General features: G+C 43.7%; 1 protein-coding gene across 4 annotated transcripts in view; it reads right to left on the reverse strand.

Moving 5' to 3' along the window:
- The window catches only part of LOC115206291 (LIM domain kinase 1), a 75,557-nt gene that overhangs the window by 46,426 nt on the left and 5,317 nt on the right, over positions 1-23,814 (reverse strand). Inside the window, exon 2 of one of the 4 annotated variants that reach the window (XM_029773076.1) lies at positions 21,377-21,476. In XM_029773076.1, coding sequence (XP_029628936.1) covers positions 21,377-21,476 — 100 coding nt within the window. Of the gene's footprint in view, positions 1-14,015; positions 14,675-14,711; positions 14,979-21,376; positions 21,477-23,814 lie in introns of those variants that run through there. The other 3 variants (XM_029773078.1, XM_029773077.1, XM_029773080.1) reach the window with 3 other exon arrangements.

A 23,814-nucleotide genomic window follows, 5' to 3' on the forward strand; every position in this document is an offset into this window, starting at 1 on the left:
GGAGCTTTGGTGGCGTGCCCGAGCGCTGAGAGAGCACGGCTCCTATGCCAGTCTCGGACGTGTCCACCTCCACCATGAACGCCAAAGAGGGATCCGGATGAGCCAGCACGGGAGCCGAGGTAAACAGAGCCTTCAGGTGACCAAAAGCACTGTCTGCCTCAGCCGACCACTGCAGTCGCACCGGTCCCCCCTTCAGCAGTGAGGTAATGGGAGCCGCTACCTGACCAAAACCCCGGATAAACCTCCGGTAGTAGTTGGCAAACCCTAGAAACCGCTGCACTTCCTTTACCGTGGGGGGAGTCGGCCAATTACGCACGGCTGAAATGCGGTCACACTCCATCTCCACCCCTGAAGTGGAAATGCGTTACCCTAGGAAGGAGACGGACTGTTGGAAGAACAGACATTTCTCAGCCTTGACGTACAGGTCATGCTCCAATAGTTGACCAAGAACCGTGCGCACCAGGGACACATGCTTGGCGCGTGTAGCGGAGTATATCAGAATGTCGTCGATATACACCACTACACCCTGCCCGTGCAGGTCCCGGAAAATCTCGTCAACAAAGGCCTGGAAGACTGTTGGAGCATTCATCAACCCATACGGCATGACAAGGTACTCATAGTGCCATGAGGTGGTACTAAATGCCGTCTTCCACTAGTCCCCTTCCTGGATACGCACCAGGTTGTAAGCGCTCCTGAGATCCAATTTTGTGAAGAAGCGCGCCCCGTGCATTGACTCGATCGCACTGGCGATGAGAGGCAGCGGGTAGCTGTACCTCACTGTGATCTGATTGATACCCCGATAGTCAATACACGGGCGCAGACCTCCATCCTTCTTCTTCACAAAAAAGAAACTCGAGAAGGCAGGTGAAGTGGAGGGCCGAATGTATCCCTGCCCCAGCGATTCGGAGACATATGTTTCCATAGCCGCCGTCTCCTCCTGTGACAGAGGATACACGTGACTCCTGGGAAGTGCTGCGTCTACCAGGAGATTTATCGCACAATCCCCCCGTCGATGGGGTGGTAATTGAGTCGCCTTCTTCTTACAGAAGGCGAGAGCCAAATCGGCATATTCTGAGGGGATGCGCATGGTGGAGACCTGGTCTGGACTTTCCACCGTAGTCGCACCGATGGAAACTCCTACACACCTCCGCGAGCACTCTTGTGACCACCCCTTGAGAGCCCTCTGTTGCCACGAAATAGTGGGGTCATGATAGGCCAATCAGGGTAGGCCCAGCACCACGGGAAACGCAGGAGAATCAATAAGGAAGAGACTGATTCTCTCCTTGTGACCCTCCTGCGTAACCATGTCTAGTGGAGTGGTGGCCTCCCTAATCAGCCCTGACCCTAATTGTCGACTATCTAGGGCATGCACAGGGAAGGGCATATCCACAGGAACAAGGGGGATCCCTAAACTATGGGCAAATGAACGGTCAATAAAATTCCCAGCTGCGCCTGAATCTATGAGTGCCTTATGCTGGGAATGCGGGGAAAACTCAGGAAATGTAATAAACACATACATGTGAGCAACAGGGGGCTCTGGGTGAGCCTGGTGCCGACTCACCTGGGGTGACACGATAGTGCCCTGCCTGCTGCCTCGACTCCCTGAGGAACCCCCCCAGTACCGACCAGCAGTGTGCCCTCTGCGGCCACAGATGGTGCATGGAATGGCCCCTCCTCAGGTCGCCCTAAGTGCAGCACCTCCCAGCTCCATGGGCGTTGGAGCGGAGGTGCTGGGGGATGGAACTGACAGGCCCTGATCCGGACGTCCGAGGGTAGCCAGCAGGTTGTCCAGCCGGATGGACAGGTCCACCAGCTTGTCCAACGTGAGGGTGGTGTCTCGGCAGGCCATCTCCCGATGGACGTCCTCACGCAGATTGCACCGGTAGTGATCGATCAGGGCCCTGTCGTTCCATCCCGCGCTGGCGGCCAGGGTCCAGAAGTCCAATGCGAAATCCTGTGCGCTCCTCGTCCCCTGCCTCAGGTGGAACAGACGTTCACCCGCCGCTCGACCCTCAGGCGGGTGGTCGAAAACTGTCCGAAAGCGCCGGGTGAACTCCGCGTAATGGTCCAACGCCGCGTCTCATTCACTCCATACGGCATTGGACCACTCAAGGGCTTTGCCTGAGAGGCAGGAGACGAGGGCGGACACGCTCTCACGTTCCGAAGGAGCCGGGTGGACGGTCGCCAGGTAGAGTTCCAGCTGGAGTAGGAACCCCTGGCATCCGGCAGCCGTCCCATCATGCTCCCTCGGGAGCGCAAGCCGAATCCCGCTGGGACTGGGTGAAGGAGGGGTGGACAGTGGGGCCTGCTGTAGTGGGGCAGGTGGAGGCGCTGGACGACCTCCTCCTCTCTCCCAACGATCCATCGTCTGCAGCACGCAATCCATGGCGGTGCCCAGACGTTGCAACATGGTCGAGTGCTGCTGGACGCGCTCCTCTACCGCCACAGGGAGGGCGTCTGCTCCTGCTGACTCCATTTGACAGGTGAGTAATTCTGTAAATCTGCCTGTGTGTAGCTGGTGTAGAGAGTCAGGCGCAGGACAGCAGATATAAGTAATCAACGTATTTACTCAAGAAATCACAAATACAACACAATATACCGAGCCCACAATAATGGACCGTATACAAGACAAACAATTACTCACAAACAAACATGGGGGAACAGAGGGTTAAATAATGAACAAGTAATTGGGGGATTGAAACCAGGTGTGTAAGACAAAGACAAAACAAATGTAAAATGAAAAGTGGATCGGCAATGGCTAGAAGGCCGGTGACGTCGACCGCCGCCCGAACAAGGAGAGGGACCGACTTCGGCGGAAGTCGTGACAACGTAGCAATTTAGTATAATACATTAATGCAATTCTACTCATTTTGCCATGGGGCAGAGAGGATTTTTTCCAGTTTTACAGCTAATTTCCTGCAATTCTACCCCTTTTGCCATGGGGTGTCAAGAATTTTTATCAGTTTAAAATGCCCACATGATGTTGCACAACAATTTAAGTCAATACGTCATAGTTTTAGTCAAAGTATGATATATTTGGGGTTGAAGTGGGAAATCCGAAGTGCCAATGCTATGCGTTTCCTCTATGATATGACATGCTAATACTTTTCAGTCTACGTTTATTTTCAGGGCTTGGTTTTATTTGAATGTTACCACCCACCAGCATGTCATTATTTATTAAATCAGAAACACCTGCAAAGTCCTTCCTTCATGAGTCGCGACTGAGCTGAGCAATATAATAGATGATCTTTTGCTGTACCAAACAGCTTTTCGCAGTAGACGCCTGAGCCATGGAGCAAATTAAAATAGGAGGTGCAAACTTGTGTTTTTACACCTCCACCTTTTACCAGCAAATGACCATAATCCATTTAAGTCATTTAGCGGACACTCTTATCCAGAGCGACCTACAGTAGTGAGAGCATACATTATCATACTTTTCCACACCGTTGGGCAGTACAGTTAGGCTATTCATATTACCGGAGCTTCATCTTATTCTTTTTATTTCTATGGCGGATTTGTGGTTGCAATTTATGAAACATGCCAAAACTTTGGAGATAACAATAGATGGCAAAGTCAAATCTCCTGGTTTCCACTATCCATATCTGTGGCGAAGTTTTCCCTAAATGCTTATGACAAATCCAGCTCCAGAATCAGCCATAGCCTAACCAGCGAATCTTTTCAATACGGTGTAGCAACAACAGATAACATTAGCTAGCTAGATAAGGTTAGCATGCTCGCCATCTACACTGACAGCTGTCAGTGCACTACTTGTAATTTCTCCACTTCACCTGTAAAACATTCCCACCCCCAATTCATGAATATGTATGAGCAGCCTGCGCCATTCTTTGGCGGTGGAAACTAAATGAGAATTTCTGTTATAGGACAGGAAATATTGCAGCATTGCCCTTTGGTGGGGGCCTTTAAAGCTAAATTCCCCAAATTCTACACCTTTTGCCATGACTAATGCCATGTTAGTCATTCTCACTCAGATATGATATTAACCCACTGGAGGTCAGGGCCCCTGGGCACATGCCCTGCGTGCCATGATTACTACAAGTTTAAATAGCTGGCTAGACTAACTACCAATCAAAAAATACATATCGCTAATTTCTCATTTCCTAGCGGACAAGGGGCCCAAGCGACCAGCTTATGTTGCTTATACCTGGAGCCGGCCCTGCTTCTTTACCATGCAAACCACTCGTCCCAGGTCAATATCTGACCAAGATCAACAGCTTCCAATGATTTTAAATGGCTATCAAAGCAAAAGATGAATGAATATAATAATTGTGTTTGTTTACATATAAAAGTATGCCAATTTGACCTGTCACTTCAGTAGGTCACTCTTTGATTTAGCTAAAGATAGAGGTATTGATCAGGAGTCACACACACGTTTTACTATCCTTGTGGGGGCCTTAAATTAATTTCCATTCAAAATCATATTTCTCCTAACCCCAACCCTTACCTTAACCCGAACCATAACCCTAAACCTAATTCTCACCCTAATAGTAACCCTAACCCTAAACATAACCCCTAAGGTTAAAAGAGAATTTGTCCTCATGGGAAACATCCCGAAAGGGAGAATTTTTTATATTTTACTATCCCTGTGGGTACTTCTGGGGATTTCCTGTAGCCACGAGAATAGTAATACAAGCCCACCCACAAAAGTTTCAGACTGAGTAGACACACAGTGGTTTCCCCAGTTCTCCAGGGGACAGACAAATATAGCTGGAAAGTTTCCCACATAGGTAGTGGTTCTAACTCCTACACCAACATGCCATCTCAGCTGTGTACTGTGATCTATTGGTCACTCTGTAAACCAGTGCCATAGTCTCTAACTAAACAATAGCAATACTGTAAACTGTGATTTCTTTTTCTAGGATTAATGTTACTGCAGCACTCACATCACATACAATGTGTTGATTCCACTGATAACCCCTCACATCACTGAGTTGAATGGAGTATTGCTTGAGATGACATTTCAATACAAAAATTGGCATCACAAGTCAACCGTGTAAACTATAGAATGTTCACCGTAACCTAAAAGACAGTCTATGTAACAATCAGACTTTCTGGTGGGACTCTTCAAAATGTCAGTCTGGACATCCTCTCGCTCTGTCTGGATGACAGAGGTCATGGTAGGACGTGGGTAGAGACACCTCTGAAGGAAGTGGGTCATGTCTTCAGGAAGGGCTCTCTGTACTGGGCAGGGGAGGAAAGGACAAGAGAAGAGAACCTCCAACAAGGTGTTGATAGATTTTAAGGTTTAAATATTTTTTAGGATGCAGCATTACGAAAAGCGCAATAAATCATGTGCCACACATGTAGCCTCCCATCTCTCACACAAACACAGAATAATCTATTTTGCGTGTCCAATGATCCATCCTCTGTCCAATTCCATACATCTAAAAGATGTCAGACATACAGTAAACCTTATGGTCAATAAATCAATATTCCACAATCCACAGTTGAATGAGCAATAAATTGCATTAAAGAAATGAGACAACATGATTAATTTGTTAGCATGTCTATTGAATGCTGATGTATTTTATAAACAAATTACAATTTATTTTAAATCAGTTGGCTGATTAGTATCTAAAATGTAATTTGTGTATATTTTACATCCAGTGCTTGGTAATTTGTGTCTATTTTACATCCAGTGCTTGGTATTTTGTGTCTATTTTACATCCAGTGCTTGCTGTTGTTGTGAGTGGGTATTGCCGGCAAGACTGCAACCCACACCAAGCATGTGACTATGAGGAAATATGACCTATGTCTTATGAGAGGGGGGCGAGAAAGATAGCGAGAGGGTGAGAGAAAGAGAAAGAATGAGAGAGAAAGATATACAGAGAGCGCAACAGAGTATGTAATGGAAAACAAGATGAGGAAACGACAGCGTCAGGGAGACCCCTCTCCTGTTCGCATCTTGTCAACAAGCCAGTAACGTTCCCACTGGAAGGGAATACCAAGACAGGGATAGAGGGGGGAATCCCTGGCAGAGGGCCAAGTTCTCCTACCAATCTTCTTCAGTGGAACAAAAAAAAGTTACATCTTTCCAAACAGACATGGAAAAGGAAATCACTTTTTATTTTATGACGTTCTTACAGATTACAAACAGTTCTGATAATATAATTTCAACAATATTTGAGCACTGGGAAGAGAGTTGATTCTACAGGGAGATAGTTAGGATGGATGTAAGGGTTTCCCTTCTACTAACCAGTATAAGGATGTGTAGTGAGGTAAGGATATATATGAGAGAGAGAGAGAGAGAGAGAGAGAGAGAGACCCACACAAGGACCACAACCAACAAAATGAGACACATTCATCACAATCCCAACCAACCGTCCCCTCTCTGCACCCCCTTATTGTCATTCCGCTCCTCTTATCATTCCTTCGTTGCCGTCTACCCAGACACCCTTCACCCCAGGGCAGAGCAGTTCCCAGACCATGATGTCACTCCCCTCACAGAAAAAGCATGACCTAATCCTCTCGGTGGCCCCTCCCCATTGGGTGTTTTCAAATCCTCCCAGGAAATCCCATAGCCAATCAGACGCAGGCCGAAACCCCTCCCCTGCAATTGCAAGCTCAGCAAAGAGCGAGCATAAACCCTCTCAGTGCCGGGCTCAGCCACCCCTGTCAGCCATCCCAGCTCTCAAGAACAATAATATCAGGGAAAAGCTAGTCTGTGCATTTTTATGTGGTGGAAAAAAACACAGTGGTTGGCTGGGTTGAGTTCTAAGATGGCTGCTGAACACCCGGTAGCTTTTGTCAATAGGAAACAGTTTTTGTTGTAGCACCAATAGTCTATTAGTCTATTAAGCAGAGGCATTGCAGGTAACGGAGCTTTGTTGAGCTGTGTGGTGGCTGTATGCTGGGGGGTGAATAGTGTTGCGGCTAGGGGTGAATAGTGTAGATGGAGGCAGTTTCCTTTGTGCTCGCTAAGCCCTGTGTCTGTCTGGCTTTCAGCACGGCTATCTATGCACATTCTGTCTGTCTGGGGCCGACTGGACTGGAAAAAGTTCCACGACCATGGGCAAAACAAGACATGAGTGATGGAGACTATCAGGTGCCAACAACATTGGCCTCTGGTTCTGTCCTAGCATCAGTGAATGAATAGTCACTGTTCAGAGGACCACAATGCATAGAAGTAAAAGTACAACTTTTTGTGTTATCCTCAAAGATTTCAAATAGAATGTATCTACTTGTGTTTTTAAATTGTCAAATAAAATCTATTTATCTATTCAGCTCAGCATACAAATATGTTGAGTCCTGGATGTTGGACAATGTTGGACTGATATAACTGGTAAAGTGAATGAAAAAGTGTAGAAGTGAAATAGTGAACACATTCTATATCTATAACACTGGGATAAGGGGGGTGAAATATAATTTCTGGAAGTCTGATAAAAGGCTTGTATTACAAGGCCACAAGTTTAAAGCTTGGGAGTGGGATTTTAATCAAAAGAAAGGACCTACATGTATAGACAGACTCCCTTTTCCTTTGTAAATGTCATCGTCTCAGATTAACAATGGAAAGTTAGAGTCGGTGTGCAAAAATACTATATTAAACAGAACTGTGTTTTCTGGGGGGGGGGGGGATAAACCTGGCAGCACTTGATGACATGAGAACAATTTTCTCAATAATCTCTAAATCCACAAACCAGATGAATTCCTGAAGTCGATCATTTTATAAGGAGCTTTCGGGCAAGCTAGCCCTGAGCCATTTTTTTATTCAACAAGGCAAGTAAGTTAACAACAAATTCTTATTTACAATGATGGCCTACCAAAAGGCAAAAGACTTCCTGTGGGGATGGAGGCTGGGATTAAAATAAATAAATAACATAAATATAGGACAAAACACACATCACGACAAGAGAGACAACACAACACTACATAAAGAGAGACCTAAGACAACAACATAGCAAGGCAGCAACACATGGTAGCAGCACAAAACATGGTACAAACATTATTGGGCACAGACAACAGCATAAAGGGCAAGAAGGTAGAGACAACAATATATCACGCAGCGCAGCCACAACTGTCAGTAAGACTGTCCATGATTGAGTGTTTGAATGAAGAGATTGAGATAAAACTGTCCAGTTTGAGTGTTTGTTGCAGCTCGTTCCAGTCGCTAGCTGCAGCGAACTGAAAAGACGAGTGACTCAGGGATGTGTGTGCTTTGGGGACCTTTAACAGAATGTGACTGGCAGAACAGGTGTTGTATGTAGAGGATGAGGGCTGCAGTAGATATCTCAGATAGGGGGGAGTGAGGCCTAAGAGGGGTTTATAAATAAGCATCAACCAGTGGGTCTTGCGACAGGTATACAGAGATGACCAGTTTACAGAGGAGTATAGAGTGCAGTGATGTGTCCTATAAGGAGCATTGGTGGCAAATCTGATGGCCGAATGGTAAAGAACATCTACCCGCTCGAGAGCACCCTTACCTGCTGATCTATAAATTATGCCTCCGTAATCTAGCACGGGTAAGATGGTCATCTGAATCAGGGTTAGTTCGGCAGCTGGGGTGAAAGAGGAGCGATTACGATAGAGGAAACCAAGTCTAGATTTAACTTCAGCCTGCAGCTTTGATATGTGCTGAGAGAAGGACAGTGTCCTTCTAGCCATACCCCCAAGTACTTGTATGAGGTGACGACCTCAAGCTCTAAACCCTCAGAGGTAGTAATCACACCTGTGGGGAGAGGGGCATTCTTCTTACCAAACCACATGACCTTTGTTTTGGAGGTGTTCAGAACAAGATTAAGGGTAGAAAAAGCTTGTTGGGCACTAAGAAAGCTTTGTTGTAGAGCATTTAACACAAAATCTGGGGAGGGGCCAGCTGAGTATAAGACTATCATCTGCATATAAATGGATGAGAGAGCTTCCTACTGCCTGAGCTATGTTGTTGATGTAAATTGAGAAGAATGTGGGCCTAGGATTGAGCCTTGGGGTACTCCCTTGATGACAGGCAGATTTTCTGACTTTATACACTGCACTCGTTGAGAGAGGTAGTTAGCAAACCAGGCCAAAGACCCCTCAGAGACACCAATATTCCTTAGCCGGCCCACAAGAATGGATAGTCAATAAAAATAGCAGCAAAACATTGCTTAGAATCAAGGGCAATGGTGACATCATTGAGGACCTTTAAGGTTGCAGTGACACATCCATAACCTGGGCGGAAACCAGATTGCATACCAGAGACAAGTTTTTCCAACACTTTTTTTAAACACGACAAAATAGAAATAGGCCTATAACAGTTAGGATCAGCTTGATCTCCCCCTTTAAATAAAGGACAAACCGTGGCTACCTTCGAAGCAATGGGAACCTCCCCAGAAAGGAGAGACAGGCTAATGATACGGGCAGCAACCTTAAAGGAGAAAGGGTCTAAACTATCTGATGGTTTTTTGGGGTCAAGTTTCAGGAGCTCCTCTAGCACCTCAGACTCAGTGACTGCCTGCAGGGAGAAACTTTGTAGCGGGGCAGGGGAAAAAGAGGGAGAAGCATCGGGGATAGTCGCATTAGAAGGGGTGGGAGATGAGTCAATGTTGGACGTGCAAGGAGGCATGGCTGAGTCAAATAGGAATCCTGACTTAATTAAGTGGTGATTAAAGAGCTCAGCCATGTGCTTCTTGTCAGTAACAACCACATCATAAACATTAAGGGACATGGGCAGCTGTGAGGAGGAGGGTTTATTCTCCAGGTCTTTAACCGTTTCCAGAACTTCTTGGGGTTAGACCCACAGAGAGAGAACTTTAAAGTAACTAACTTTGGCCTTCCCAGATAGCCTGAGTGCACTTATTTCTCAGGCTGAGCCAGTCAGCTTGAGTATGCGTGTGCCGAGCCTTTCGCCAAATGCAATTCTTGAGGTGGAGTAACTCTGCAAGATCATGGTCAAACCAGGGGCTGAACCTGTTTTTTATTATAATTTTCTTTATGGGGGAGTGTTTGTTAACAATACCACTGAAAATATAAAAAAAAGAAGGTCCAAGCGTCTTTGACAGAGGGGATCAAGCTGATTCTATACCATTTCACAGAGGCCTGTCATGAAGGAAGGCTTGCTCATGAAAGTGTTTTAGCAAGCGTCTATGACAAATCAGGACAGGTTGTTTCACTGAGCAGCCATAGCCATAACCAGAGACCTAAGAATAGCCAGCTGCAACTGCCAAAGCTAGCCATTGGCCAACTAGATAAGAACTGTGGGGAAAGCTAGGCCTAGGCTAGGAGATAAGCCAAAAGCTAACCAAAGAATTCATTTGAAATTTGCTCTGGACTAATATAATATATTCAGGTGAGCAAAGCCAGAGAAAGGAAACAGACAGTGTCTCTGACCCCTACAAGCTCCTCAAGGACAACTAGATAAAAGGATGACATAGAGAGTAATAGCAGAGGAGGAGGAGGAGAGAAAGAGTGATTGAATGATGGAGAATGAGGTTGAAGAGAGAAAAGAAAATGGTAATAGAGTGATGGAGGATGAAGAGAAGGAGACGAAAGAGGGGAAGGAGGGAGGAGAAAAGAGAAGCACCCAGTGTCCACACTTCAACTTCTTGGTGACAGGGGGCAGTATTCAGAAATTCAGATGAATACGTGCCCAAATTAAACTGCCTGCTTCTCGGGCCCAGAAGGTAGGATATGCATATTATTAGTAGATTTGAAAACACTCTGAAGATAGAAAACACTCTGAAGTTTCTAATACTGTTTGAATGATGTCTGTGAGTATAACAGAACTCATATGGCAGGCAAAAACCTGAGAAAAAAATCCAGCCAGGAAGGGACTTGTAGTTCTTCCATCTAATCCCTGTTCAAACTACAGTGTCTGTGGGGTCATTTTTGCACTTCCTAAGGCTTCCATTGGCTGTCACCAGCCTTTAGAAATTTGTTTAATCCGTCAACTGTTACTGGGCAGAGAATAGGAGCTCAGTCAATCAGTGGACTGCCTGGGAGCAGTGAGTTGTTTACTGCGCGGGCACGTTGGCGCACCTCTCCTTCTTTTTCCTCTGTAATGAATACGCTATTGTCTGGTTGGAATATTATCAACGTTTTATGTTAAAAAGACTCTAAGGATTGATTGTAAACATCGTTTGACATGTTTCTATGAGAACGGTAATGGAACTATTTGACTTTTTGTCTCTGGTTCTGCACTCTCGCGTTATGCCTTTGGATTAGTGACCTGAACGCGCGAACAAAAGGAGGTATTTGGACATAAATATGGAGTATTTCGACCAAAACATTTCTTGTGGAAGTAGGAGTCCTGGGAGTGCATTCTGACGAAGATCAGCAAAGGTAAGGGAAGATTTATAATACTAATTCTGAGTTTAGTTGACTCCAGAACTTGGCGGGTAACTGTATAGCTTGCTTTGATGGCTGAGCTCTGTACTCAGAATATTGAAAAATGTGCTTTCGCCGAAAAGCTATTTTAAAATCTGACACAGCGGTTGCATTAAGGAGTAGTATATCTATAATTCTTTCAATAACTGTTGTAAAGTTTATCAACATTTATGATGAGTATTTTTGTAAATTGATGTGCTCATTCACCGTTGGTTTTGGTGGGAATACATTTTCTGAACATCACGCGCCAATGTAAAATGGGGTTTATGGATATAAATATGAACTTTATCGAACAAAACATACATGTATTTTGTAACATTGAGTCCTGGGAGTGTCATCTGATGAAGATCATCAAAGGTTAGTGATTCATTTTAGCTGTATTTCTGGTTTTTGTGAAGCCTCTCCTTGCTTGGAAAATGTCTGTGGTTTTTCTTGTCAAGGTGATGTCCTAACATAATCTAATGTTTTGCTTTCGCCGCAAAGCCTTTTTGAAATCGGACACTGTGGTTAGATTAAGGAGAATCTTATCTTTAAAATGGTGTATAATACTTGTATGTTTGAGAAATTTGAATTATGAGATTTTTGTTGTTTTGAATTTGCCGCCCTGCTATTTCACTGGCTGTACCGCGGGTGGGACGCTAGCGTCCCACATAGCCCATTTAAGAGTAATTTCCCTTCCTCCTTTACTCAATATCTGTCTAACAAATCTCCACATCTGTCCTCGACAGCCTTTCATTTGTACACAGCCTGTTCTTCCTGCTCCTCTACAGAGATGAAACACAGAGATGAAACACAGAGCAGGTCGGTGAGCCAGGGGAGTCAGGCAGATTTAATCCTGTCAGGAGGATGTGATGTTTAATTTCTTCAGCCTCTCTGATGATGACATTGGTCGTCTTTGTATAAACCAGGTTACTGTCTGCCCACACACCTGCTGTATGGTGATCTCTTCTCCTCCGCTACACTTTCACTTATCCTCTCTTCTCTTCTCCTCTGCTCTCTCCTCTCCTCCACTCCTCACCACTCTTCTCCTCCCCTCCCCTCCCCTCACCTCCTCCCATCTCATCCCTCTTCTCTTCTCGCAACCATTCTAAGGTGGCTAACAACACATCCATTACTTATAGCCTGGTGTTAACTATCACTGAAACAATACCACATTCAGTTACATCTAAAGTAGACACCTTACATAAAGTATAGTCTCGTAACCTTACAATATCAACGTTAAACAGGAACTTTTAGAAAGGGATTTATTGTACTGTACTGTAGATGGAGGTGTACATTTTATGATCTGATCAGGTTTCAGCTCCTATTCTGAATATTCATGTCTACTTCAAAAGGAATGCACCTGTTGTATCAGAGTGTATGATGTGATTTAAATGAGGAAGCTCCTGCAAACAGCTTGCAAATGCTCACCATTATGAACATTCCAACCACACCTAATTTAGCCTACCTCAATAACACATTAAAGGAAAACGCCACCAAAAAACAATATTTTGGTATTTGTTTCATTAGCCATTGTTGATATAGTCCCAAATCTTTTGCATGTCAGCAATCAAGTTTTCAAGATACGTAACTTTCAAAATACAGAACTCTGTCCTGTATTATTCATTTTGCATCATATGATGAGAAAGTGACATCGCTAAAGAGTATTTAAACATGTGTGAAGTCTGCTTTATGTAAAAAATAACTCATAAGCTACAGTTCACCATTCTCCAAAAGCCATGGAAGACACCTATTCTCAGCTTTGTGATTATAGGACCCGCTATTTATAAATTGTGAACAATTTCCCCTAAGAGGGTCTGGCTGTCGTTGGATAACATGCTTATCTGACAACTCACACAAGGCAGGCACGCACATGCACGCAAACATACAGAGAGGAAAGCTGGAGTCAGTGAACACAGGCGGAGCACTGTATCACAGCGACACTGAAAGCTTCTCTACATCCCTAATCTAGTTTATTCATACTGTGGACTACTCTCTGTACACTGCACCCAGGCTACATAGAGCCTGACACACTGCAAACAGAGCAGTCACATAGCAGAGAGGCTGGGAAATCATGCTTAGGGTGGACAGGGAGTTATGATCAAAGTCAGACATGGGGAATTAGAGACACAGGCAGAGGGAGAGTCAGTACTGTGACAGCCTGAATACAGTCAACATGTGTACTAGACTCGACAATGTACACTTCTGCACACTGGGTGAGGGGTAGATAAACAAACATCGATTGTATAGAGCACCACACCAGTAAAACACATACTGTCACATAAAGGGACACACAGTAGAGACATGGTCTAAGTTCATGAACACAAGCATTGTTCAAATTCATTCTGGACTAAGCCATCTGTAATATTTCTGGTCACGAAAGTGAGAAAAGCAGACATGGAAACGAGGTTTAAAAATAAGGAAGTGATTTCACAGACCCACCTAAACCACCCTTCTGTCTAGTCTGTGATGCTAACAACATGCTATCTGCTATCACTTCTCCATTAGTAAGCAAATGCATCCAACTCTAGTTGAGTGAACAGTATTCATGACTAAACTGCGAATTTTAAGCAAGTTGTTTCAATGAGTAGATGTAGAAATACAGGAGCATAGTTCAGGAACTGCAACCAAGAGGAACCAAGTACCCAAACGAGTCCACTACAGACCATACAACTGCCCATCCTAGCCTTTACGTACATCCGTCCAACAAAACGACTTACTTCTTGCCCTTGATGTGATTCCTGTATCGCTGGTCCCTTTGCAACATGTCTCCCTTCAGAGACAAGGCCTTGCTATGACAGTCAGGAAACAGGCTCATCTTAACAGCAGCGTATTGAACAGATAATCTATAGAGTAGAGAGGAAACCTACCGCTACTAAACCAACACACCACCACCACCACACACCACCACACAGCAGCACTGTCACAACCATGAATATCTTCCTCTCTCTCTCTCTCTTTCTCTCATGCTGCAGCTGCATTCTGGGGCCTCTTTTTTCTTTTTTAGTCACGTGTTTCCTGTCCCTGCCCTCGCTCCCCCAGCTTCCTTTGGGAGTGGTGGTGACCCTGTGACATCATAGCCTTTCCCTTCCATCCTCCTCTTCCCTCCCTTCATCCCTCTGTCTGCCAGACGGCTGGCCTCTCAGTCAAATACAACTAGCTTCTCACAGTCAGTTAACTACAGCCAGCTTTGCATATTCAACCAAAGTGGTATAAAGGGGCCCCTATCTTCCTAGCCAATACTACTCAATAAAGGCTCCCCCATCTACCTTACTCATTCTACTCTTCCATGTTACGCTATCTGATACCGCACACTTAAACACATCTCCTATTCATCAAAGACACCACAGGCTGGCAGAAAGTACATTTTTCAATCAATTAAAACCTCTTAACAGTTTCTGTTTAAGTTTACCAACCTTTTCCTGCGACTCTGGTTCCATTCCATTTTGGATGGAGGAGGGAGGAGATGGAAGCCCCTCGGCGAATCAGGTGATGGTTTAGAAGGAGATAACATTTCGTCTGCTAAATGACTTAAATGTAAATGTAAATTTCCTTTAGCCAATTAAGACGATCCTTGAAGAGGAGTCTGTGTCCTAATAGGAATCCTAACAATTCAGGTGATCTTTACAAAGGAAATGGTGTCTCTTTGTTAAGAGCCTCTGTGGACAACCTTGTAGCTACCGCAGCACAGAAAGAAAGTGTTTTAGGCAGGACACAGAACAGACCTATGAGGACGAGCATACTGGTTTCACTTCCTTACTGATCCCCCTACCAAAGCCCTACTTTCAAAACACAAGTTTCACATCAGAGGCATGGTCAGGAGGGAAAGGCCACAGAGCCTAACAATTCAAAACGAAGAGAGTGGGTGTCTTAAATAGTTGCTACAGAGCCATACAGTACAGCTATAGTATACACTATTATATAATACATCATTATGTAGTGTTAAGGATCTGCTGTGCTATCCATCAGTTACGACAGATCATGTCACATGAGCACCATTATACCACATTAGTAATATGAAAAATGATATCTAAGGCCATGCAGCGAACAGCTTGAATCCTCTTTCTAACCCCCTTCTGGCATATCTTTTAAGACAAGTCTAGCGGTTATAAATACGGTATATGGCTATTTACAGTGAATGCATACATTTTAAAAAGAGGTCTTTTAAGATGAGTCCTCGTCTTAAAGAGGCAGAGACAGAGAGAGAGAGTCAGAACGAAAGAGAAACAGAAACGAGGCAGAGAGAGAGAAAGAGAGAAGAATGTGCCGTAATAATGGAAAGGCTCTGGGGGGTTTCTGTTGCATGTCCTTGAGAAATGGACTTCTTTCAGCCTTGGGGGTGTGTGTGTGCGTACAGGAGTGTGTTAGTGTGTGTGTGCGTACAGGAGTGTGTTAGTGTGTGTGTCTGTGTGCATATACTGTATGAGCATACATGTCTGACCAGCCAAATATTGATTGAACCTGGGTCGTCAGTGTGGCGCAAGACCGTGTCAGCAAGGGTTAGGTATTTGCTTTTGGAGATGACCCAAGTCTTCAGGCAAGGTTACACATCACGCGTTGCGAATATAGTTTACGGAACAACCTACATGTTTGTGTGTGCGGCGTGTGTAGGAATATATACAGTACTGTATTTGTGTGTGTGACCTGCAGGGTTGCCAATGTGCTGACACAACAACAGAGCTTGCTGTCTGTTTTTTGGCCCTTGGGGGCAGCAGAGCAAGCTGGCAGAAACAGTCACAGGACCTCACTCTCTCAAGAGAATATATTTTGTCTCACTTTGATAGTCCATGAAATGTTAACTCCTATGAATGAGTATGTGAGTAATTTTGTTCTATTAAAAAAGATGATATGACATTACAGTTAATACTCGCAAAGAAGGGTACTTTCAAAACAGGTAAATGATGATAGCATTGTGTGTATGAAAAGCATATATGTTTTTTTGACCCCTGTAAAGAGACATACCATGTTACCATACCATGTTATTGTTCCTGCAGTGTCAATATCTTTCTACTGTACACCTGTGGTGTGCGTTCCCAACTTCCCAAATGTCAAACACTAAACTCACACCATCTACATTACATTCAACAAAGGGCATCCAATCCACCCAAGAGCAAATTCTCCTTAAAGACCTTCCACTGAGGGCTATCCAAAGAGTCAAGTAGTAGAGATCCAATTCTTGAGGGAGAACTGAAACATCAGTCAATGCCATGGATGCCTGCCTAACAGACTCAGTACACTACCAGAAGGAATCTTGTAAACTGGACTCTATCATCGATTGGAATATAAAACGCCTCTCTCTGAGTTCTGGGAGTGGGGTCAACAGCAAAATCTCCTTACCGGCTTTTAAAAGCCTGAATGAAAACTCAATAAAGCTAAAGCATGGTTCTGAGCGGTAGGCTCCTTCACTGGCAGTGTTTGGGGAGCACTTTAGCTCCCCTCCTCCCAGGGTGCTTTGCGGTCTCTGGTTTCTCATGGTGAGCCCAGGGACTGCCCCATGCTGAGAGAGTTGGAGGGTTGACTAATAGGAATGGGTCGCTCCGTGAGAGCGCCACAGTATTTTCCCATGAAGCTGCTGTTCCCTGGCGTTCTGTCAGGACCATGGAGTTTTTCCACCCCTGAGAATTCCAACAGCCTCCAAATAATCCATTCCAGCTATTTTCCCCCATTTAGTTTATTTTTATCTGCCATTCTAGCACTCACTGAGCTTTCAGTTCTACTTGGGGACCAACTAGCTGACGGGATGGTTGGAGTGTGTTTTCATGATTTTCTTATGTTTAGCCCGAACCCTCTTTTTCCTTCTGTGTTGCTTGAGGGGAGTAGGGGGATGCAGGCGGCTTTCCATAGACGTCTCCGATCTGGAAAGCCATCTTAACTCCCCCTTTTTTCCTTTACCATGACAATCCCTCCCTCCCCAAGGAGAAGGATCAGAAATCTATTACCTCCATATTCCAGACAGACAGGGAGAATTAGAATGTGTGACAGCATGCATGTTAACCCTTAGCTATTCTATCTGAAGGAAGCAGTTAGTGTTTTTATTTTATTTGTGGTGTTATTGAACGGAAATGACAGTGAAGGGAAGACAGGAAAGGTAAGAGAAATGCAAGTCAGAAAGGCAGTGTATGGAAGTTGACAAGCCACAAGTTACACAGTTGTAGTAGTGGTAAAACGTGTATCTGACTTGTATGTCCCAACGGGTCGATGACAGCCAGGTCTTCTCAAAGTAACATTCAGTAGAGACTGAAGGAGTTCTTACATTCCACCCACACGGGGATCAGGTGTGAATTACATTCGGCGCTTCACCAAGTGTGAGAGAAATGTGACCTCTTTTCTGTCCTAGCCTCTTCACAACAAACATATTATGAACATACACACCCTACCCCCTCCTATCGAAAGCCAGCACTGTGGAGTAGCCAGATGTGTCTCTCCCTCTCATCTCCGGCCCATCTGTATACTCTCTGACTCTCTCTCACACACACACACACACACACACACACACACAAAACTCCAAAACCCTTTATGCCTCTCTCTAGTGACCCAGATGTCCTCATCCTCAGATCTCCCGTTGGGTCATCCAGCAGTGCTGTGAGTCACTAACGCAACACCAAGCACCCAGGCAAGAGAAACCCCACTAGCAGACTTAGCAGAGTGAGGACAGTAGATAGAGGATACAGGGGACAGTTTTTACAGGGAGAGAGAGCCAAGTTCAGACTAAACACACAGCATCTGACTAATGGATGACACTGCAGACTACCAGCAAAGGAATTCAAATGGGCACAGATCATATGCTGTGACAAAACCTATGTGCATGTATAGCCCATACATATAGCACAACAAAACAACTACACGTGCATGGTATAGTTAGCAATATGGGCCAGTTTCCAAGATCCAGTAATATGTGTCCTGGAAACCGGCCCAAAATGGTCTACTTATGAGGTTAATAAGCGGTGGTAGAACAAGGTAATAACAGTGCCTGTGTGGGTCATTTTTAATGATTTCTAAATGAGAAACATATCAAAGATATCCTCTGACAGGCTGATCTGATCTCCTGCTTCCGGAAACTAGGTTTGTCAACCCAAGAACAGAGAGTGTAAAACCGAAAATAAACTAAAGAGAAAGGGTGGAAGCAATTATGTAAGCAAGACGACAACAACAGGCAGTGTCCTATTAATAACATCCCAATCTCCAGCGGGCACACTACTTTCTGGGAAAAACGGTCTAGTTTTCAAGCAGAGTAAAACAACTTCACCAGCCCCTGAATGAATGAGCTAGTCAGTATAAAGGGGAGTTAGACAACCCGGGAGGGCTGATGTTTGTCATGGTCTGTTGCATCACATACTGTACATATAGAACAACAGCATCATTGGGCGGAGGGAGGTTCTGTGGCCATGTTAAGTTTAGGTCAGTGATGGGGTGTAGATTAACTAATTACAACTACTCTCGTTACTGTAATTGCGTAGCTTTTCTGAGAACGTGTACTTTTTTTGTGTATTTTTTAAAGTCAGTAATTTGACTTCTAAATTTCATTAAAATAACAGTACTTCTACTTGAGTAGGATATTTCAGTACTTTTTACATCACTGGTGAGCGAGTGAAAGAGGGCAATTGAGAGTGAGGTGAGTGAGTGAGGAAAAGAGGGAGTGAGTGAGAGAAAGAGTGTGAATGGGTGAGTGAGTTAATGTCTGCCAGTCCCATGGACAAGTAACAGAGGGGTGAATGAGGGATTGAATATTGTATATTGAATTCTGGCAGATTTATTGTTTATGCACTTCATTTTGTATTGCTTTTTTATTTATCAATAAATATGTATTGATTTGTATGTTTGATTTATTTTTGAAATGTTAATAATGTATTTTTAACATACAGATGTGCCTTGTTGCAACTCAGAAAATAAATGAACTTAGTTTCAACTGTACATTCATTTCCTCTCTTCCTTTTTCAATACAAGGCACGGAAAAGATCATGTGTAACAACGTTCAGGTAACCTTAGCAAAATTAGATCATTATCAAGGTCAATGTTGCTATTTTAAAAGTAACTCTATTTTAAATTAGCTACTTTTTACTAGGGTTATTTTTTTACACCAGTAATTTCACTTCCTCTTGAGTAAAATGTATTTCAGTACTCTTTCCACCTCTGGTCAGTGATGAGGAGGTCAGTGTGAGGGAGGACAGGGGAGGGATAATGTCTGATAATGGAGGCAGACACATCCTATGACCAGAGAGAGGGTTGATAGACATTACAACTCACATACTGAACTCCAAGGACCTGGATTCTCTATCATGTAACTTATTCTATAGAGCTTACATCATTCCATCATACTGGCTACAAGTATGAACATTTGACAAAGGGTCATGAGATAAACCAAAGATCTAGCGCACTAGATTTAAAATGGGTGAAGAAAGACTAGTATTGGATTCCATGCATTGTACTGATAAAGATCCCATTAAAAGTCTGTTCACACTATGTGTGTGTGTGAGCCTCAGCACTGAGCTACTCTGGAAACTATAAGGACGACAGAGCGTTGAGTGACAGCCAACCGAAGGGAGCAGATGAGAAAGAGTGTATGGACGTCATGGTTCGCTAGTTGCTACTGGTGGTTTACTGACATTTTACAGATCCGTTGATGCTGTTGAAGGTGTGAAGTGTAGGTCATCCCCATGTCTGTATTCTCTCCTCATCTCATAAAGGTGTCTTGATAATTGGGTATTTACAGTAGGACGTGTACAGTTGGACACACATACCACACACACACACACACACACACACACACACACACACACACACACACACACACACACACACACACACACACACACACACACACACACACACACACACACACACACACACACACAGGGTTGGATCCATTTGACTAACAGAGTGTTGTTGTTGTGCAGATAGTCTCCAGGTAAGACTCCAGTCTTTTCCCTGATGTCAAACAGAAACAACTGACCAAATACAGGCATGATGGGATATTGGGAGAGAACCAATTAACAGAAAGCTTGTCACCAAAACCAAAAAAACCTGGATCATTACAGTTATTACTGTAATACTTTTTATTCTAATACTATTGGAAGGAGGGAGGGAGAAAGTGAGGAATGAAGGGAAGGAGGGAGAGTGGTTTCTCACAAGCTTACGACTTATCTAAAGTGGAATGGACAGCGTTAACTACTTTGCAAATATGAAACAAACAGACAATCATAATAATTGGTCAAAAATAATCAGTTTATGCTACAAAACCAACTCAATAACCAACCTAACATTACATGACGTAATGACGTAGGCATTGTTGGCAGAATAGATTAATGCAGTTCAATGCATGACAAATATAATTCCCCAATAGATGCATTTTTAGTCCCATCAATATTGCCATCATGTTGTAAATCACAGCTGGCTAGGTACATTGTTTGCTGCCTCCATTCGGGATGCAAAAATACCTTCAAATGTTTGGGAATTACATATGCTAAGAGATTTCATGTTGCTAAAATGCTATCAGTTCCACTTTCAATTTAAAAAAAATACAAAACTTACGAGGTCTTAAAAAGGGATAGTTTAAAGTGGGAGGTTAAAACAGGTAGAAAACTGCAAGCATGTGCCCAAACAGGTTCAAAGCCCACCTTGAAGTTTACATTGACACACTGTAATGTTACAGACACGCTCGATAGCTAGCACTCCTTAGCAGTGGAAGATATTTGTGTTCAATATTGTGATTGGATCAATAAGCATTCCAAGCAAGCCCCCAAGGAGAGACATCAAACAGGTGTGGTTGACTGGAATAATCAGTCAAGTTTGGGTAAATATCTGAGGAGGAAGTGGGAGCGTGTTTAGTTAGTACTGGAATGCTAAAAAGTGCCATTGCAGTAGAATCATACACATAACCTACTAATGTAGTGAGTTTAGAAGGATGTATGTAGAGCAATAATGTCACCTGAAAAAACAGAGATCTAATTTCTCTGTCAAAAACAAATCCAAAACTGGTCATTATGAATAAGACAAGTAGCATGAATATCAGTTGTCTGTCAAAAGATTGACAGGAGAAGAGACTGACTGATCAGTGAGAGGAGACTGTTTAAGCAGCACTCACCTGAAGCATACTGTGTGCCAGTCATTGTTGAGTGCCTGGAGATACTGTTCATCATAGATCCGTTGTCTGCATCCCGCACACACGGGCAAGCTTCTGCCAGCTGTAATACATGACACACACACACACAGTTAGTGGACAGATCAAAGGACAACATGTGTGCTAGCTTCACAGTTTGCATGGCTCATATACAGTGGATTCGGAAAGTAATCAGACCCGTTCCCTTTTTCCACATTTTGTTATGTTACAGCCTTATTCTAAAATTGATTAAATGAATGTTGTTTTTCCTCAATTTACACATAATACCCCATAATGACAAAGTGAAAACATGTTTTTAAGAAATGTTTGCAAATTTATACAAAATAAAAAACAGAAATACCTTATTTACATAAGTATTCAGACCCTTTGCTATGAGACTCGAAAAAGAGCTCAGGTGCATCCTGTTGCCATTGATCATCCTTGAGATGTTTCTACAACTTGATTGGAGTCCTCCTGTGGTAAATTCCATTGATTGGACATGATTTGGAAAGGCATACACCTGTCTATATAAAGGTCCAACAGTTGACAGTGCATGTTAGAGCAAAAACCAAGCCATGAGGTCGAAGAAATTGCCCGTAGACAGGATTGTGTCGAGACACAGATCTGGGGAAGGGTACCAAAACATTTCTGCAGCCTTCAAGGTCCCCAAGAACACAGTGGCCTCCATCATTCTTAAATGGAAGAAGTTTGGAACCATAAAGACTTTTCCTAGAGCTGGCCGCACGGCCAAACTGAGCAATCTGGGGAGAAGGGCTCCAGAATCTAATGGTCACTCTGACACTGCTCCAGAACTCCTCAGTTAAGATGGGAGAACCTTCCAGGAGGACAACCATCTCTGCAGCACTCCACCAATCAGGCCTTCATGGTAGAGTGCCCAGAAGGAAGTTACTCCCCAGTAAAAGGCATGACAGCCCGCTTGGAGTTTGACAAAAGGCACCAAAAGGACTCTCAGACCATGAGAAACCAGATTCTCTGTTCTGATAAAACTAAGATTGAACTCTTTGGCCTGAATACCAAGCGTCACGTCTGGAGAACGCCTGGCATCATCCCTACGGTGATGCGTGATGGTGGCAGCATCATGCTGTGGGGATATTTTTCAGCGGCAGGGACTGTGAGACTAGTCAGGATCAAGAGAAATATGAACAGAGCAAAGTACAGAGAGATCCTTGATGAAAACCTGCTCCAGAGCGCTCAGGACCTCAGACTGGGGCAAATGTTCACCTTCCAACAGGACAACAACTCTAAGCACACAGCCAAGACAATGCATGGGTTGGCTTCTGGACAAGTCTCTGAATGTCCTTGAGTGGTCCAGCCAGAGCCCGGACTTGAACCCGATCAAACATCTCTGGAGACCTGAAAATAGCTGTGCAGCAACGTTCCCCATCCAACCTGACAGAGCTTGAGAGGATCTGCAGAGAAAATGGGAGAAACTCCCCAAATACAGATGTGCCAAGTTTGTAGCGTCATACCCAAGAAAACTCAAGGCTGTAATCGCTGCCAAAGGTGCTTCAACAAAGTACTGAGTAAAGGGCCTGAATACTTATGTAAATGTGATATTTCAGTTTTTATAAATTTGCAAAAAATAAATGTAAACCTGTTTTTGCTTTGTCATTATGGGGTATTGTGTGTAGAATGATGAGGGGGAAAAAAACAATTTATTCCATTTTAGAATAAGGTTGTAACATAACAAAATGTGAAAAGAATCGAGGGGTCTGAATACTTATCACTACTGGTGATGGAGTATGTCAATATATTATTGATCAAAGATCAGTGGAAAATGCTTTAAAAAGCCCGACAAGTACTCAAAAGCGAGTCTTCAACTCTATTTCTGGTTAACTTAATTTTTTTTTCTTCAATGCACGTCATTGCCAGACAAACATAATAATGTAAGATTACTGTTGACGCCAAATGACACAAATACTTTCTATACAAACTAAACCATAGCACCAGTTAGACAGCTAAAAATAGTTTTCATCAAATGACCTTCAGTAGCTTCAAGGCACAAAATCACCCAATCTCATAATGGAGGGAAATTATCCTCATTTTAGATAAACTGAGTGTTAAAAATGTGGGATATTTTCAGGGGCATGCAAATGTGGCTTTTTTTCTTTTACTACAGTTCTTAGAAGCAGAGCTTTGGAGCGGTGCATTAACACAGATGAACCACATTAATGTATTCTACTCTGCTTTTACTTGTGGGAGGATGTAGGTCTGTGTGTGTGTTTAGAATGAGCACAAGAGCATGTGTTTTCCCACTATAAATCCAGAATGAGAAAAGTGTGGATGTAGTAATAACACAGGAACATGGTGTCAGAAAAAAAGGACTATTTATTTGTATAGGATGAATAAGATGAACCACAACATAAGATTATGTTCATATGTGAGCAATGGAAAGTTTCATC

Source organism: Salmo trutta, chromosome 13 (genome assembly GCF_901001165.1).
Source record: "Salmo trutta chromosome 13, fSalTru1.1, whole genome shotgun sequence".
Lineage (NCBI taxonomy): Eukaryota > Metazoa > Chordata > Actinopteri > Salmoniformes > Salmonidae > Salmo > Salmo trutta.